The 19,290-nt window shown below is 42.4% G+C and overlaps 1 protein-coding gene across 8 annotated transcripts in view; it reads right to left on the bottom strand.

Annotated features, from left to right (window-relative positions):
• The window catches only part of MYO16 (myosin XVI), a 607,668-nt gene that overhangs the window by 238,170 nt on the left and 350,208 nt on the right, over nucleotides 1-19,290 (bottom strand). For 7 of the 8 annotated variants that reach the window (XM_073349543.1, XM_073349573.1, XM_073349563.1 and 4 more), the window contains 2 exons: nucleotides 13,592-13,697; nucleotides 5,472-5,589 (listed from right to left, as the gene is read on the bottom strand). In XM_073349543.1, coding sequence (XP_073205644.1) covers nucleotides 5,472-5,589; nucleotides 13,592-13,697 — 224 coding nt within the window. The remainder of the gene's footprint in view (nucleotides 1-5,471; nucleotides 5,590-13,591; nucleotides 13,698-19,290) is intronic. The other variant, XM_073349535.1, reaches the window with a different exon arrangement.

The following is a 19,290-nucleotide window of genomic DNA, read 5'->3' as shown; positions in this document are numbered from 1 at the left end:
AAGTCTGCCAGCCCTTTAACCATTTTTCTTGTCTCATCAGTGAATATGACAATACTACAAGTCATGTAGTATTCAGTATGTCATTCAAAATAAGTTGCATGTCTTGTAATTCTAGTCCTCCAACAGCATTGACGGTAACCAACAGCACTGTGCAAGACGGCTTCTCTGCCTTTTTGGGAATGGCCTTCTGGAGACACTCACATGCACAGCCTTTGGACACAAAGTCTTTTTTATCCAATTCAATTCCATCTTAGGATTTCTAATTATTACCAAATCACATCTTTTTTCCTATGGCCTTCATTAAAGAGTTTATGAAAGCCCATTTCTGAGCCTCTTGGACCCACATCACATTGTGTGTGATGTTACCGGTTGGAGAATCATTTTTGTTGTTCTCCCCTGAAACGTTCACTTTTGCTTATAGGCTAGTCTTCTTTTCAGCTCCCATTTGATTAGAACTGTGTATTGAGGTTTCCAAATCTGTGGTCTCGGGGGGGAGCATCAGCTCCTCTTCTTGCACTGTGGCTCCTTCTTGGGCATGCCATTTTCCCTTGTTGGTCTGGCAGCTTTCCTTTCCTGAGATCTGAGTACTGCCTCAGCCTGTTTGTCTTGTGCCTGACATTCCCCAGAGCTCAATTCACCCAGAGGGCTGCCTTCTCACTTTCTAGTAATTTGATTCTTTTATCACTGGTCTTAACTTTTCATCAAGTTCCCTCAATTCCTTTTGTAACAGCAAGTACTGTTGTTTGTCGCCCTCCTTCTTCATCCTCGGGTGGGCTGACTCTTGCTCTCACTTTATGGATTGAGCCAGAACCTCAGTCCATTGAAGAGTTTATTTTCTCTAGCTCCTACAAGAATAGTGCATTTTGGCCCTCTATAAGGTTGAGTTATGCCATGACTTCCTCCTTGACTTTATCAGCTGCAGTGACCTTGTCTTCTAATTTTCTGCACTCTGTTAGTTGTTGAGATTTTTGGGTAGCCACAGAGATTACTGTATCACCACAGCCTCTATGGTTGACACAGCCTCTGTATTGGTGTATGGTGCGGTACTTGAATACTTACCCCACTCCCTTGTGGGGACGTAAGCTTCCTGGTCAACTGTCAGCAAGCTTTCTACTTCAATGTCCATGCTTGTGTGCTTATTACAACTCCCTGCTCTCTCCTGGATCATCATCCTCTGTCCTCTCAGTTCCTCAATTTGTTACTGGTTATTTGTTGAGCTGGTTATTGGATCAGAATGATTCTTGTAGCTGGGTGTTGAGGTTGTCCCATTTTCCCATGAACAATTCTTTCTCGCTCTGTTGCTGCTGAAGCCCCAGGCTGAGCATTATATTCTACTCTTGCAAACTGATCTGCTGGGTCTCCAGTGCCGCATCTGGTCCTGGAGGTCTTTCAGAGCCACTTCATGTTCCTTTCACTGACTTTGTAGCTAGCCCTGCACTTTAGAGACATTCTATGTAGCTGTCTGTAGATCCTGTTGCAGTTTCAGGTTATAAAACAGCAGAAATTTCAGCTCTTCATCCTTCCTCTGCTGGATCTCCTTGATCTTGGCTGTACAGTCAATCTAAACAGCTTCCTTCTCATCTGTAGTTGCTGGAAATTCTCTTGCTTCTCCTTTAGCTCCTCCTTGTCCAGCTCTTCTTGGAGCCAGGAGGTCTCAGCCTGATTTGCTACCTGCAGACTTTGCAGTTGCTCCTTTAGCAACCTCTTTTCTTTCCTTTTCCATCTTTGATTTTAGCCCCACTTCCAAAAGTAGCTGCACGACTGGCGAAGGACTGGTGCTTGAGTCTGGCTGTTGGCCTGGATCTCTCACAGTTGGTCGTATAGCTTGTTTGCTCTCTTCTATTCCCGGTGTAGCAGCTGTTTCAATGTGGCACTGCACTATCCCCATTCTCAGTGTCTTTCACTTCTTCCCTTGGCTGGTTGATTAAACCTGTCTGGCTGCCCTTTCCAAAAGGCTTCCATCAATAGGTCAAGCCCTTGCTCCTCCTGTTTCAGTTCCCGGGAACTTGTCCTGTTAACTAGTTCCCTCTTCCCTTTATCTATCTAATAGCCATTTGCCTGGCATTTCTTGGACTCTGAGTCTATAGCTATTCCAGCCGCACTGCCCTCACCTCTAAAGGAGGGAGGGAAGATCTGTATTTGGACATCATCATATCTCCTACTGGCCTTAAACCTGTATTTGCTTTCCTAAACCAGTTATCCCCAGTCATGCTGCTGCTTTGCTTCTTTTTGATTTGAGCTCTGCTTCCCTGCTAAAATCAAGATTCTCTGCTCTTATGTATTGGCCACCACTGTGATGGTCCATCCCAGTCAGGTGGTTTCTGGCCTTTGACACCTTGTTCAGATGTGCAGTCATCCAAAGCCTGGAGTATTTTAGCCATCATCTGCCCTTATAAGTGTTAGAGCTGCACCCTTAACTGATGGACCTCTCAGGTGCTAACTCTGGCTTTTTCCTGAGGAAGACCCTGCTCCCTTTTGAGCATTTCAGCCAGCCCTTGCATCTAGGTCCAAGTAAGTAATTTCTCTCACTATCTGTTACTAGCCCTATCTGCCTGTTGGTTAGTTACTAGACTTGCACCCTTTCCTTGAATAATTTTACCTGGAAAGTCCACATTTGCATCTCTAAACTGAATAACTTCTCCATCATCTCATTAGTTTTCTTGCCCCACGTGTTCCCTGGGATGCTGGGAATTTTGGGACCTTCCCCCAAGTTTCCTCACTAGGGTCCTTGCTTTCTTCCCTGCAAGTGCTGGGGTTCTTCTGAATGTTTTGTTTGTTTGTTGGGTTAAGACTCCTGCATCAGGCCCTTTAAACTTCTGAAACTCTCCTGCCCGGTGGGTAAAGGAGACATCACCATATCCCTGATAAACAGTGGGGACAGTGAACCGTGTGATAGAACCCGGTCTTGACTTTCATACCTTAGATTTGTCGAGTTACATTATTTCTCATACCCCCATAGTGAGGTCCTCTCTATTTCCGTTTCAAAATCCTTGCCAGATTATGTCTCTTTACATGCCCTAGCTCCCCACACATGAAACACATTACCTTTGGGACTTCACTCTTCTTAGCTCTGGGGCTAAGTCTCTTTAACAGCCATCAGAGTCTCTGGCATCTGAGAGCAGGCATCCTTTGTGATCCAGACCTCCCCTGGGTGCTTCAGTACTCAGCACCCACCAATAATTCCTTTTATCTCTGTTACTCCAGGGGCAAACCCAACATGTAGATCCCTCTTGCCCACAGTACCTGCCCCATTAGCAGGACTGTCTGACTTCTTCTCCTTTGGTGTCTGTGATGGCTGGGCCTATCCGGACACTGTCATAGTGGGCTCCCTACCAAGCCTGAGACTAATGCTCCTGGACTTGTTGCTGCTGCTTCATCTGAAGATTCAAGATATCGGCGATCTCATGCTTGAGATGGGCGTAAGCATTGTTTTGTATTATGATCCCTTCTTGATGAAAGGCAGTCTTGCATCCTGCTTTTGGTACCATATTTTGGTGAGTTACACTCACTTCTTGGAGCAACCCCTTGTGTCCTGGCACAGTGGTGCCATTTTCTTCAGCTCCCTCTGTGCCCTGCGGGTCTTCTGTGGCTCAGCCCTTCCGCTGGGTCACACAGTCCAACCTCCTTCCTGGGTACCACAAACTCAAAAAAAAAAAAGTTCCTTGCCCTTTAGCACCAATTATAACACAATAGTTTCTTACCCATCTGAGCTTAATTCCCTTTCCTCAATCAACCCAGCAGGGTTTCTCCTGCACTCCTGCCCTCAACTGTGGCCACAAACAGGCCCTGCCCAGGCCTGGTTCCTTTGACTGCGGCCTAGGAAACATCCTTCTTCACTCTGCAGCCTACAGCCAGGAACTGTCTTGCTAGCAGCAGGCAGCTCCTTTTATTTTGGCCCGCTGGGTGTAGACTGGCTGGTGCTGGTCGCTAGGCCTTCTAGCTGCTAGAGGACCAGATCTCCATGGCTCCCAAAATGGCTGCTCCCGGGATGCCTCTCTAGGCAAGTGTGGAGATTTAATACCAGCTGCTCTTTTCCTCTCAGAGAACTATTGCCTGGCATGGGGTGCAGCAGAGCACTGGGGCCTCAAGCAGGGGGCCACAAAGGCCTGGTATATTTGATCTCAGATCATGTAATTAAAGGCTGTATTGTATAATGCATAGGGAACCTTAATCTGGCATTTCCTAACTTCTGACTACTTGACTTTGCAACCTTAATAATGTTATGTTAATCTAGGTGTGTGTGTTTCTCTGTGTGTGTATGTCTGTGTGTGCTAGTTATACATGGAGTAGCTCTATTGACTTCAATTAAAGATACATGAAATATAGGATTTTTAAAACCTGGGTTCTACAACCTTTAGCTTTAATCTTACACCCTCAAGTCAAAATGTGGTTTTAGTCCATGTTGATGTTTAAATCACCTTCTTTCTTCAAATCATCCTGCAGTGATTTATAAATGAAAAACCTTGCTTTACTCGTCTTAGTTTTAAATTTACTTCATAAGTATCATATTCCAACTGGAAAAAATCCTTTTAGTTACACACACCATGATATTTTCATCATGAAGGGAAAAGAATAAACCATCTAATTTTACTAAAGGTGCAGTGAGCTCTCCAGAAGAAAATCAACTGAGATTTTTTTGTCCTTATTTCTGCGAACTGAAATATACCCAGATGTATACCCAATGTACTTAGGGGACTTCTCTGAAAGCACAGACCAATTTGGAATGTTACAAAAATGGATTATTTTGGAAACATGAGGACAATTCACTCTAATTTACCCAGAAGCTAGACTGTAGCTTTTGCCACATAGCTGTGCCCCTCCAGAAGCTTTTCAGGGAATTGTGCCTCTGTCAGCCGCCACCCCAAACCCCGATTTTCCTCCAGCATTTATAATGGTGTTAAATATATAAAAATGCGTTTTTAAATTTATAAGGGGTGTTGCACTCAGAGGCTTGCTATGTGAAAGGGGTCACCAGTGCAAAAGATTGAGAACCATTCGTTCAGGAGATATTAAAGTACATACTATAACCCTAATTACCAATGCTTGTAATCTACGTTAATGATCCTTTACTTATTTTTAATTTCATTAGAAAAGTAAATAGATCATGTTATTTTTTTAAACCATAAACATATATAGAAATATAGTTTCCTTTGAAATATAGGAGGTATTCCACAAATTTTCCTTGTGTTTATCTGCCCTCTAGTGGTTAAATAGAACAGATAGCTTCTTTTTAATACTGTACTTATGATTCCCACTACTGATTGGCTAATAATTACACAAATGCTACTATTTTTATAATTTTGTCTTCTTTGCCTCATACCACAATTCCACTTGTCTCATCTGCCTATTATGTCTGGTCTTTTGGACAATTAACATTTTGGGTCAGGGACCATCATTTTCTATATGCCTAGCATAATGGGACTCAGACGCGGAAGTCCTCTAGATGCAACCATAATATAAATAATACTTACCTCCAGTTAATACTTTTTTCTTCTCACAGAACTGCAGCTCAAAATATTTTATAAAACAGCTGGACAAATTATTCAGGGTTGTTTTAGCATGTCCAAAAGCCTCCAAGATACAGTTTACCTGCAATAAAATATAAAGGTAGTGAAGTGGCAATATGACAGGAAGTAAACAGGAAAGAGTTTCAATGTGTTTCAGTGGCAACTGTTGGGTGAATAGTACTTGAAATCAGGCCAGTTATTTGTGTGCCTATATAGCGCTTTTATTTCTGAAACTCTTTGCCAAGGTTCATAGGGAAATAAGGAGGGCTCAAAGGACAAAGCCTTTGTAAGAGAGACAAATTGGGTGAAGTGATATCTTTTATTGGACCAACTTCTGTTGGTGAAAGAGACAAGCTCAAAGGAAACCTGCACATTACCTTCAAAAGATGAGCCTGGGAGCTTAAAATAACAACTTTGTTAGACAGTAAAAATCATGGACTCAATAAAGACTCCAGATTACGGCTAATTTTAACAATTTGTAACCCTCTAATACTCCTTTGTCCTAGGACTGCAGCGATATTAACTGCCCACTTCACTCTGAATGGTCTCTTGCAACATATGTTAAGTCCTTATGCTTAAGAATCCGTTCCACCTTGTGTTTAGCTGTGACACTCTGAGTGCCTTTCCCAGACCTGAAGAAGAGCTCTGTGTAACCTCCAAAGCTTGTCTCTCTCACCAACAGAAGGTGGTCCAATAAAAGATATTACCTCGCTGACCTTGTCTCTCTCTAATATCCTGGCACCAGCAAGGCTACAACAACACTGCAAAAAACCTTTGTTGACAGACAGTGGTAGAGATCAGGAGGTAGAGCCACATCCTAGAAATAAAAAGTCACTTACCCTAGTTTTACACTAACACAACTCCATTGGGTCAGGTTCTCTGATGTACCAGTATCTGCCGGTTGTGGCTTCCTGATTCTCAGGCTAGCTGCATGCCAGTTGTGGCCCTGACATGCTTTAGAGCAGCCTCAGAGATGATCCAAAGAACACCAGCAGGCTATGGCTCCCCATGTAGTAACATTTCAGCTATGTTCCCTCCCATCCCTGACATGATTGCTTGGGGGCTGCAATAGGGGTTGTCATAAATATAAAGGGAAGGGTAAACCCCTTTAAAATCCCCCCTTGCCAGAGGAAAAATCGTCTCACCTTTAAAGGGTTAAGAAGCTAAAGGTAACCTCGCTGGCACCTGACCAAAATGACCAATTAGGAGACAAGATACTTTCAAAAGCTGGGAGGAGGGAGAGAAACAAAGGGTCTCTGTCTGTCTATATGCTGCTTTTGCCGGGGATAGACCAGGAATGGAGTCTTAGAACTTTAGTAAGTAATCTAGCTAGGTATGTGTTAGATTATGATTTTTTTAAATGACTGAGAAAAGAATTGTGCTGAATAGAATGACTATTTCTGTCTGTGTGTCTTTTTTGTAACTTAAGGTTTTGCCTAGAGGGATTCTCTACATTTTGAATCTAATTACCCTGTAAGGTATCTACCATCCTGATTTTACAAGGGTGATTCCTTTACTTCTATTTACATCTATTTCTATTAAAAGTCTTCTTGTAAGAAAACTGAATGCTTTTTCATTGTTCTCAGATCCAAGGGTTTGGGTCTGTGGTCACCTATGCAAATTGGTGAGGATTTTTACCAAACCTTTCCCAGGAAGTGGGGTGCAAGGGTTGGGAGGATTTTGGGGGGAAAGACGTGTCCAAACTATGTTTCCCAGTAAACCCAGTTAGAGTTTGGTGGTGGCAGTGGATATTCCAAGGACGAAGGATAAAATTAATTTGTACCTTGGGGAAGTTTTAACCTAAGCTGGTTAAAGTAAGCTTAGGAGGTTTTCATGCAGGTCCCCACATCTGTACCCTAGAGTTAGAGTGGAGGAGGAACCTTGACGGGGTACCACAGAAACCGGCTATGCTGGCTATGTGCCAGTTGGGGACCTCCCCAGATGGGAAAACCTAGCAGCTTTATGGCCCCTGTGCACCATTAGACTATCACAAAGGGGCTGGAGTGAGGGAGAGGATCTGGCTTATTGACTTCAAATAGAGTTACTCCTGATTTACACCAGTGTAAGAAAGATGAATCCAGCTCAGCTTTTTTTTTTTTTTTTTTTTGGCAGCTCTCTATAAATGCATTTCCTTGATCCAACTTACTGGGCAAATTATTTTTTTAAACAATATATTTTGCAGAGTGAAAATAAGTTTCACTTTTCTCTCACACAAACAAATGACTGGTATATATATAACATGCAGTGGCAAATCCAGGTGCCATTTTTACACATTTTTAAAATATATTTGGTTAAAAAGTCTTACAATAAAAGTGTATTTTCTCATTTGGTTGAGCAAGGATTTGTGTGACTCCCTGTGAATTTAAGTCACTATATATCATATAGTTACATAGAATCATAGGACTGGAAGGGACCTCGAAAGGCCATCTAGTCCAGTCCCCTGCACTCATGGCAGGATTAAGTATTATCTAAACCATCCCTTTAGTATGTTTTTTTTAACTAGATGGAGAGCCTGACTCAGAACTAATTTGCACCTTGCATTGTCATTTGCACCTTGGAAAACTTGGGTATAATGCACTACTACTATTTTACTACACAAAAGTGCAAGGCTGTAGAAAATCATGCCTAAGGTTGTGTGTCTGTCATGGAAGTCATGACTTTCCGTGACCAGCGTGACTTCTGCAGCGGCCAGTACGGCAGGCCTGTGGGTCTCCTGAGCAGCTCGGGCAGCCCCTGGGCCAGCTGCACCGGCTGCTACAAGGGCAGTCTTGGGCCACTGTGCCCCCCACCAGCAGCAGCAGGAGTTTGGGTATGGGAGGGGGTGAGGACTCCGGACACTGCTTAGCTTGGGGAAGCGGCGACGTCCCTTGGCTCTGTCCTAAGTGGAGGTGTGGCCAGTGGGGCTCTGTGCACTACTGCCACTCGCAGGCACTGCCCCTGCAGCTCCCACTGGCCACGGTTCCTGGCCAATGGGAGCTACAGAGCCAGTGCTCAGGGTGGGGGCAGCGCGCAGAGCTCCACTGGACGAGCCTCCGTCTAGGAGCCAAGGGACATGTTGCCGCTTCCGGGGAGCCATGCGGAGCCAGGTAGGGAGCCTGCCAGCCCCGACAACCCGTCCCCGCAGCAGCAGCAGGTGTCCTGCATTGTGCGCTGCTGCTCGCCCCCACCCCAGCGCCAGTAGTCAGGGGTATATAGTACAAGTCGTGGACAGGTCACGGGCCATCAATTTTTGTTTACTGCCCATGACCTGTCCATGTCTTTTACTAAAAATACCAGTGACTAAAACGTATCCTTGAAATATTACAAATTTAATTAGCTATTTGTCCAGTAGATGGCAGCAGAAAATTGGCTAATTTAGTTCTGTAACTTCAGCAGGATTACATCAAGGATGAATTTGGCCAAGTGAGACTAATTCCACACTTGTGTAAAGACATACAACTCTACTGACTTTAATAGAGTTATGCATAGCTGCTGCACATATGAATTTAGCTCATCATGCTTACCAGTACTTCCTAAAAAGTAAATTAAAGTGAAAACCAAATTTGCCCTCCTATGTATGTGCTCATTTACTTTTTATGGAAAGCATCTTAACTGATCTGAATTGCACCTGCATGATTGTTGACAGAAGTTGGCCCAATGACAGAGACCAAGTCAGTGTCAGAGTCAGGAGCAGAACCCAAGTTTCCTGACTCTGATTCCTGTTCCGTAGTCACTGGACCATGCTGGTCATTTTCCCAGTTACTTATTCTCTGAGTCCTCCAGTTCTTCTTATTTATTTAATCTGAACTGTAGGAAAGGAAAAGCCATAGAAGATCTGATCTTGATTTTGAAATCATAACTGAGTTAAAATACAGGAGGAGGATTTATGGGCCAGGTCCTCAGGTGGAGCAAATCAGTGTAGGTCCACTGAAGTCAGTGGAGTTATTCTGATGTACACCAGCTTTAGATTTGACCCATTGTGTTTAACATAATGAACTAAGGCTTTGTTACTTGTATATAACTATGCTAGTACAACATCAAACAGGAGAATTTAAATGCACAAAACTGAAAAGTTACAGTTCCCTCTCTAACATTAACACAGTTTCATTGATCATCTATATTAAAGCATGTATTTTAAAAAGTATTGCCAGTGATTCAGACCTCTCTGTGTGATAACAGTGCAATGCAATAAAGTAAACACTACTCTGAAAACTTTAATATTTGAATTTCCAGACTGTGGCTTTGTTTGAATGTATAATGCCTGAAGTAAATTCAGTTGTGCTTATTTCAATGTAATCAGATTTCAATACACAACTATTGAAATATGAATGTAGGTGTGTTTTCCAATAACCAGACATCAGTAGGACTCCTAACTCATCGGCATGTGAATGTACAAGATATGTATCTGCACATCTGTAGCTTCTCATTTGCAAATAATCACTGATGACAATAAACACTGTCTATTTGTGTCAGTTGTACTTGGCCAGTGTTTCTCTATCTAGAACGCAGCATGAATATTTCAGAAAGAAAATAGTGTGTTTTGAATAACCTGTGTGTCAGTTTCAAATGCTATTGCAAAAACCCCCCCAAAATTAGCAAATATCTCATTTTTATTGAAGATTATGCATATGACAAGTTTGTGTTCCAAAACAATGACAGTTTGAGCTCAGTTTAAGTGGTGATGGTGAGCGAGGGAGAGACTGACAAGTTTTTTAAAAGCAGAACATTCAGAAATCAGAAATGACTGCATGGATTGCAGATTAAAACATTTCAAATATTATTACTATGACTGTTCTTATTTGAATTCCCATAGCACATAGGAGCCCTCATCATGGTCCAGGATCCCATTGTGCTAGGCACAGTAAAAACACAGAACAGTCCCTGGTGCAAATAGTTTACAGTGTAAGAGAAGAGTCAACAGATGGATACAAACAGACAAATGGGGGGAGTATACGTAAACAATGAGACAATATTGGTCAATATAGTAGGCAGCGGAGCTGAGTCCAAGCATGAGTCATTTAGCCCAAAAGGTCATTTTGGAAACAGTTATAAAAGTCCAAAAAAGAGTGGTTTAGACTGGAGTGTCCATCTGAACTTTAACCATCTGTGTTCCTGCTGTAACAGTATGATAGGCGAGTTGTGCTGTCCAGTTGAATGAAAACTTTGGATTTAGTATTTACTGTCACAGAAATAGATTCTGCTGTTGGACAGAAGTGGCCAGTTCCCATGCTTTCCTGTTTCCAAATAATCACTGATGGAAGGGTTGTCTATTTGTGTGAGTTGCACTTCAAACTTCAGTGAGGTTTTTACCCACGAAAGCTTATGCTCAAATATACCTATTAGTCTTTAAGGTATAGTCACCGGACTCCTTGTTGTTTTTGTTAGAGAATAGTAATGATAGTACTGTATGTATCACCAAGACACAGTGATTTCCCTAAAACTTTCCAATTTTGTCTCCTATAAGATTACTTCAGATACTGCAGTATTTTTTATACTTGGCAGAAGGAATACCAGGAGGGAGAAGGTGGGTGAGGAAGCTTGAAAGCTTGTCTCTCTCACCGACAGAAGTTGGTCCAATAAAAGATATTACCTCACTCACGTTCTCTCTCTAATGTACTGGGACCAACAATGCTACGGCAATACTACATATAAGGAACACCACAGACACAGATGGAACCTTATTTAGTTATCAAAGGCAATAGGTATGTTTTTAAGGGAGAGCACTGTACTATAGACATTTCCTATATGTAGAAGCAAGGATGAAAATCAAAATGACCACAAACCATGTTAGCAAAGCTGGCTTCCACATGTGGGCAAGACTCACCAGCCAGACACCCAGGAAAGAATTCTCTGTAGTAACTCAGATTCCAAACCATCTAACATCCCATCACAGGCCATTGGGCATATCTACCACTGATAGTTGAAGATCAATTAATTGCCAAAATTAGGCTATCCCATCATATCATCCCCTCCATAAATTTATCAAGCTTAGTCTTGAAGCCAGATATGTCTTTTGCCCCTATTGCTTCCCTTGGAAGGCTGTTCCAGAACTTCACTCCTCTGATGGTTAGAAACCTTTGGCTAATTTCAAGTCTAAACTTCCTGATGGCAAGTTTATATCCATTTGTTCTTGTGTCCACATTGGTACTGAGCTTAAATAATTCTTCTCCCTCTGTGGTATTTATCCCTCTGATATATTTATAGAGATCAATCATATCTCCTCTCAGCCTTCTTTTGGTTAGGCTAAACAAGCCAAGCTCCTTGAGTCTCCTTTCATAAGACAGGTTTTCCATTCCACGGATCATCCTAGTAGACCCTTCTCTGTACCTGTTCCAGTTTGAATTCATCCTTCTTAAACATGGGAGATCAGAACTGCACACAATATTCCAGATGAGGTCTCACCAGTGCCTTGTATAATGGTACTAACACCTTCTTATCTCTACTGGAAATACCTCTCCTGAGCCATCCCAAGACCGCATTAGCTTTTTTTCATGTCCATATCACATTGGCAGCTCACAGTCATCCCGTGATCAACCAAAACCCCGAAGTCCCTCTCCTCCTCTGCTACTTCCAAGTGATGCATCCCCAGTTTATAACAAAAATTCTTGTTATTAATCCCTAAATGCATGACCTTGCACTTTTCACTATTAAATTTCATCCTATTACTATTACTCCAGTTTACAAGGTCATCCAGATCTTCCTGTATGATATCCCAGTCCTTTTCTGTATTGACAATACTCCCAGCTTTGTGTCATCCGCAAACTTTATTAGCACATTCCCGCTTTTTGTGCTAAGGTCAGTAATAAAAAGATTAAATAAGATTGGTCCCAAAACCGATCCCTGAGGAACTCCACTAGTAACCTTTTTCCAGCCTGACAGTTCATCTTTCAGTGTGACCCGTTGTAGTCTCCCCTTTAACCAGTTCCTTATCCACTTTTCAATTTCCATATTGAGCCCCATCTTTTCCAATTTAGCTAATAATTCCCCATGTGGAACCATATCAAATACCTTACTGAAATCGAGGTAAATTAGATCCACTGCATTTCCTTTGTCTAAAAAATCTGTTACCTTCTCAAAGAAGGAGATCAGGTTGGTTTGACATGATCTACCTTTTGTAAAACCATGTTGTATTTTGTCCCAATTACCATTGACCTCAACTACTTTCTCCTTAAAAATTTTTTCCAAGACCTTACATACTACAGGTGTTAAACTAACAGGCCTGTAGTTACCCGGATCACTTTTTTTCCCTTTCTTAAAAATAGGAACTATGTTAGTAATTCTCCAGTCATACGGTACAACCCCTGAGTTTACAGATCCATTAAACATTTTTGCTAATGGGCTTGCAATTTCATGTGCCAGTTCCTTTAATATTCTTGGATGAAGATTATCTGGGCCCCCTGATTTAGTCCCATTAAGCTGTTCAAGTTTGGCTTCTACTTCGGATGTGGTAATATCTACCTCCAATCCTCCTTCCCAACTGTTATCCTACCATTATCCCTAAGCTCATCATTAGCCTCATTAAAGACTGAGGCAAAGTATTTGTTTAGATATTAGGCCATGCCTAGACTATCCTTAACCTCCACTCCATCCTCAGTGTTTAGCAGTCCCACTTCTTTCTTTGTTTTCTTCTTATTTATATAGCTATAGAACCTTTTACTATTGGTTTTAATTCCCTTTGCAAGGTCCAGCGCTACATGGCTTTTGGCCTTTCTCACTTTATCCCTACATGTTCTGACCTCAGTAAGATAGCTGTCCTTGCTAATCCCTCCCATCTAGCACTCCTTGTAGGCTTTCTGTTTTTTCTTAATCACCTCTCTAAGATGCTTGCTCATCCATCTTGGTCTACAACTCCTGCCTATGAATTTTTTCCCCTTTCTTGAGATGTGGACTTCTGATAGTTTTTGCAACTTTGACTTGAAGTAATTCCAGGCCTCCTCCACCTTTAGATCAACAAAGCACCTAAAATATTTCAATAGCTAGGGCAGGATCATGCCCTATGTAAGTATGCCTGTGGAATTCACAATTTCCCTCTAAGTAAAAATCTCTTTTCTTGGTCAAAATACATATTGATGCTATGTTCTGAAACAGCTCAAAATGCTACTTACATGTTTTACCTTTGAATCAAAGGTACACCTGCTGGAACTGGATCTGCATGTCAGGTGCTTCACTATTTGTTTGCAGGCTTCAGTTTTCCCAGAACCACGTTCTCCACTGCAGAAAGGAGGGAAGGGAGAAAAAGGCCACTGTTTAATTTTTTGTCTCAGTTTTATACATTACATTATTTACATGCTCTGTTATCCCTACTGGAGTGGACACTCCAGACAAATGTTAATTCCTAATAGAGGCATTATTAGGAAATAATATTATCATTAAATAATCTGGATATTAAATACACATGAACACCACATAAAAGACAAACTGGCTCATAGTCTATGATTACAGACACTAGCCAGTATATGCACAATCATAGAATCATAGAATATCAGGGTTGGAAGGGACCTCAGGAGGTCATCTAGTCCAACCCCCTGCTCAAAGTAGGACCAATCCCCAACTAAATCATCCCAGCCAGGGCTTTGTCAAGCCTGACCTTAAAAATCTCAAAGGAAGGAGATTCCACCACCTCCCTAGGTAATGCATTCCAGTGTTTCACCACCCTCTTAGTGAAAAAGTTTTTCCTAATATCCAACCTAAACTTCCCACACTGCAACTTGAGACCATTACTCCTTGTTCTGTCATCTGCTACCACTGAGAACAGTCTAGATCCATCCTCTTTGGAACCCCCTTTCAGGTAGCGGAAAGAAGCTATCAAATCCCCCCTCATTCTTCTCTTCTGCAGACTAAACAATCTCAGTTCCCTCAGTCTCTCCTCATAAGTCATGTGTTCCATCCCCTAATCATTTTTGTTGCCCTCTGCTGGACTCTTTCCAATTTTTCCACATCCTTCTTGTTGTGTGGGTCCCAAAACTGGACACAGTACTCCAGATGAGGCCTCACCAATGTCGAATAGAGGTGAATGATCACGTCCCTCGATCTGCTGGCAATGCCCCTACTTATACAGCCCAAAATGCTGTTAGCCTTCTTGGCAACAAGGGCACACTGTTGACTTATATCCAGCTTCTCGTCCACTGTAACTCCTAGGTCCTTTTCTGCAGAACTGCTCCCTAGCCATTCGGTCCTTAGTCTGTAGCGGTGCATGGGATTCTTCTGTCCTAAGTGAAGGACTCTGCACTTCTCCTTGTTGAACCTCATCAGATTTCTTTTGGCCCAATCCTCTAATTTGACTAGAGATTTTCCACTTGTCCTCAGATTAGCAAAGAGACAGTCAAAAGTTGAAGTTCTTATCCTCTGTAGTGTTCTAATAGCAATGCTGTTACCTTTCCTTTTAATGAGCCTAACAATTTGATCATACCAATGCCAAGCTACCTGGGGCTTTGTGTTTGAAGGGGGATGGGAGTGGCAAAGGTGAGAAGAAAAGAAAGAGATGGAAAATTACAAGGAGAATGAGGAATGGAAGAGAAAGAGAATGAAGAAAAAGACAGCACAGCCCAAAGTTGGCTGACATATGGCACGGTGACATGCTAGCAATTTTCCTTTTGCTATGTTACCCTGCTCTCTCTGAAAGCTGCAGAGTAAAATTTACGGCTCCCCAATCTCTGAAGTGCTACATACTCAGACTTCAGAGATTATGAATATAGTTTCATTTCATTCCTTGCACATGGAGAAGAATAAACGAAGAATGGGAGGGAAGTACCGGGCAAAGAAAACAGGTTATGGGATGTAGGAACAAGAAGGTGCGGAGGAGACAGAAGAGAAGGGGAAAAGGAAGTGACACCACAATATCAGCAAGGAAATAAACACAACAGAAATAAAGGAGTGGAAAGGAGAAAGACCAGGAGAAGAAAAATACAGAATTAAAAATCCATAGTATCACCAATATGCATGGATACTGAGGCAAGCCCAATTTGAAAAGCTATGAAGGGACCATGCAGAGCACACATTTCTCAATAGACAATTGAATCAAGTAAACTTCAGTTATGACTACAGAAAGGCGAGCAACTACATATACCCTCCCGCTTTACTTATCTATCAAGCTAACTTTAAAAAACTGTTTCTACAACAGCCCATGAAAATGTCATAACTATAATGGTTACGGCAGGTGATGAGCCTGTTGCCTATTGAGGGAACCATGTGACCTTCAGTCTCGTTCCTGGTGTCAATGGCAGATGAACAGAAGAGATTTTGGCATATATTACTAGTTTGTAGAATACAACCCTTCCCCCTGCTGCCACTTCAAGCCTGGAGAAGACAAGGATACAAAAAGTGTGCAGAGGAAGAAAAAAAAAGAGAAAAGGGCTTTATAAAGAGTCAGGAACTTTGACAGGGGCCTCTCAGCCCATCTCTATGGTGTATGCACACAGATCCTGTACATATGACAATATTTGCCTAGTGATCTCCTGTCCTAGATAGCAAGACTGTCCTTTTCTCTGAATCTATGCAGAATGAGACTGCCTTTGCTATTTATGGTTTTTCACTAATTTAAACTATTGTTGTTTTAATCTTGTAATTTTCTATCATCATTTAGAGTCTGATCCTGCATTCTTTGTACACCCAAAGCTCCTACTGAAGTGGATGGGAGTTTTTGGCTGTGCAGGGCTTTTCAGAAGCCTTGCATGTCTTTTATGCAAAGCACCTAAAATACTTCAGTAGCTAACATTTTTTTAAAAAATCACCACTGAAGTCAAGGAGTTCATTGGCATACCTAATCTGGGTTTAACATCCCTGTGGGATTGACAGAGTAAAGTCTGCAACATAAATGCACTATCCAAGGCTCCAGTCATCAGCATTTGGTTTCCTGGAAAGTTTCTCCTGGAAAATCTGATGCTATTCAAGGTTGTTTTCTGAAATCTGCCTGGTCCCAGATAATTTAATACCCTGCAAGGTAATAATTTCTGTATTCACTAATGCATTAGTTTGCAAGAAAGGGGTTGGAAACAAAAAAAGTTTCTTAATCAGACCCCACTGTATTCATTTTAATGATCTTAAAAAATCAGTCCTGCAAAAGGTCAGTGAACTTCTGCTAGTGGCATAAGCTGAATGGAAAGGTCAAAGTAATAGCCGTGCTAAGGACATGAAAACTCATGTTTGATTTACCAAGTAGCAGAAAGTGTACTGGCATGGAGAGTCATTTAAGTGTTTCAGTGAATGTAAGTTTAATCACATGCATTCATGTTAACATAATAAATATCACATACAGGGATTTTCCCTTAGCAGAAATCTCTGTAAGGGGTGGAAGGGTTAACCACTGAATAGAACTCCAAGCTGTAGCAGGAACTGGTTCTGTGGGAGAAAGGGACAAGCACAGTAGCAATAACGGCAGCTTTGAAACTGCATTTGCATCAGAAGAAGAGGAGAAGTTGCAAGCAGCACCACATACTCTAAGGTACATGGAAGCACAAAAGGTCTACTGGGAGTAAAAACAACAACCCCAATCCTCTCTTTTCCCCTTCCCAAACACCTCCTCCCAACAAAGTTCTGCCTTCTTTGAAAAAGCTCCAAAATAACCCAGACTGCATGTTTTATTTAAGTAGCCCACAATGAGCTAGGTGCGGTGCAGACACACAAAAGGCAAATGCTGCACCACAGAGCTTACAACCTAAAGAGCAAGGATCAGACAAACGTGCGGGAAATTATACCAAACTCTGTATAACCAAAGCTGTCAGAGGGACACGAGGCACATGTCTCGTTTGTTTTTCTATACCTATATCTACATATAAAATCTATCTCTTCACAGTCATTGTATTTTTATTCTCCCTTTTCTCTTCTTTTTTATTTCTTCTTCTTGCCCCCTACCTCTAACCACTCCTGTTTCTCACTGAACACTCTTTCTCCAATCTGGCTTCCTTGCTCCCCTCCCCACCCCCGATCTAAAGCTGAGTGTAAGAAGCTGATATCATAGGGAATCAAAGCCACTACATAATTAGAAGACAGCCTCAATGGTCTCAAACATCTTTCTAACGTGTCTAAAGATATTGGTGGGTTTGCTGGAGATTGGGGCAGAGCCCTCATGTCTTTTCTTGTCTGTCTTCCCAGAGCCCTTCAGTCACTTCCTGCTGGTGATGGGATGTTGGTACTTCATGATTAGGGTCCCACCAAATTCACAGCCAGTAAAAAAGCACCACAGACTGTGAAATCTGGTCTCTCACTGTGAAATCTGGTCTTTCGTGTGCTTTTACCCTATACTATACAGATTTCATGGGAGAGACCAGAGTTTCTTGAATTGGGGGTCCTGACCCAAAAGGGAGTTGTAGGAGGGTCGCAAGGTTACTTTAGGGCGGTCGTGGTATTGCCACCCTTACTTCTGTGCTGCGTTCAGAAGTGGGTGGTGAGAGAGTGGCGGCTGTTGGCGCGGTGCCCAACTCTGAAGGCAGAGCCCTGCCAGAAGCAGTGCAGAAGTAGGGGTGGCAATACCATACCATGCCTCCCTTGCTTCCGTGCTGCTGCCTTCCAAACTGGATGGCTGGAGACTGGCGGCTGCTGACTGAGGGCCCAGGTCTGAAGGCAGCAGCGCAGAGTAAGGGTGACAGTACCCTACCATGCCATCCTTACTTCTGCACTGCTGCTGGCGGCGGCTCTGCCTTCAGAGCTGGGCTCCTGGCCATCAGTCGCTGCTCCCTCGCCACCCCGTTCTGAACTCAGCGCCACCGCCTGCAGCAGTGCAGAAGTAAGGGTAGTAATACCGCAACCCCCCCGACAATAATCTTGTGACCCCCCCCCCCACAACTCCTTTTTGGGTGAAGACTCCTACAATTTCAACACTGTGACAGCTCAGATTTAAATAGCTGAAATCATTAAATTTACTATTTTAAAAATCCTATGACCCTGAAATTGACCAAAGTAGATCGTGAATTTGGTAGGCCCTAAATCATGATTCCTTTACCCTCATCTTTGTAGTAGGCATTTTTCAAAGGGTCAGTAACAATGCTGTATCACAGTGTTCTTAGGGGATAAGAAGCAGCCGTAGTGGGACATTATGTTTTACATAAGCCATGATTCCATATATGTACTTGGTGTTAGTTAGCATAGAAACCTACTTAACATAACAGTCACCTCTTTGTGGGGTCTGTTACAGAACAGACACCCCAATTTAGGGAGTAAGAGCACATTTAGCGAATGCTCCCAAACAGCAAAATGAAGAGCTTCTGCAGCCTGGACCTGAAAGGAATCGACTCCACTACAAAAACATCCAGTATTTTATAATCACCATTTCTGGCTAAGGACAGTTGTAGTAATGGTGGCACACTTAGTACTGTACCCCGCCCTCTTTATTTGCTGTTTCATCCTTACGTTTCTGCCTTCACACTTAAGTGGCAGCACTAGCATTCTCCCTTTATGACAGCACTACCTCGCAAATCCTCTGTCTTCCTCAATCCTATGGCCACTAGCAGAAAAAAACAATAGCAAACCTCAGGCATTACTTGTCCTCTGGTGCTATCATCTTGTTATTCTCTCATATCAAGACAAAATACAGATCCTCTCACTTCACCGCACAGAAGATCGATCAAGTTATCAGAAATAGGACAGCAGTGACTCTGCAGTCTTTTCCATAGCGGAGAATGCTAGTGAGCAAAAAGTTTTTCTGAACAATCATAAATCAAAGTTCTAAACAATCATAAATCAAATCAAGCAAAGCTTTAGATGTTAGCACCTCTGAAAAGCAGGCCCCAAGTAACTTGTAATCCATTAATCCCAAATCCTGGTTTAGGGGGTACAATCCTTAAAATTTTGCAGCCAAATATTTGCACTC

The sequence above is a fragment of the Lepidochelys kempii genome, chromosome 1 (genome assembly GCF_965140265.1).
Source record: "Lepidochelys kempii isolate rLepKem1 chromosome 1, rLepKem1.hap2, whole genome shotgun sequence".
NCBI classification, from domain to species: domain Eukaryota; kingdom Metazoa; phylum Chordata; order Testudines; family Cheloniidae; genus Lepidochelys; species Lepidochelys kempii.
This window is presented reverse-complemented; position numbering and strand designations above follow the sequence as displayed.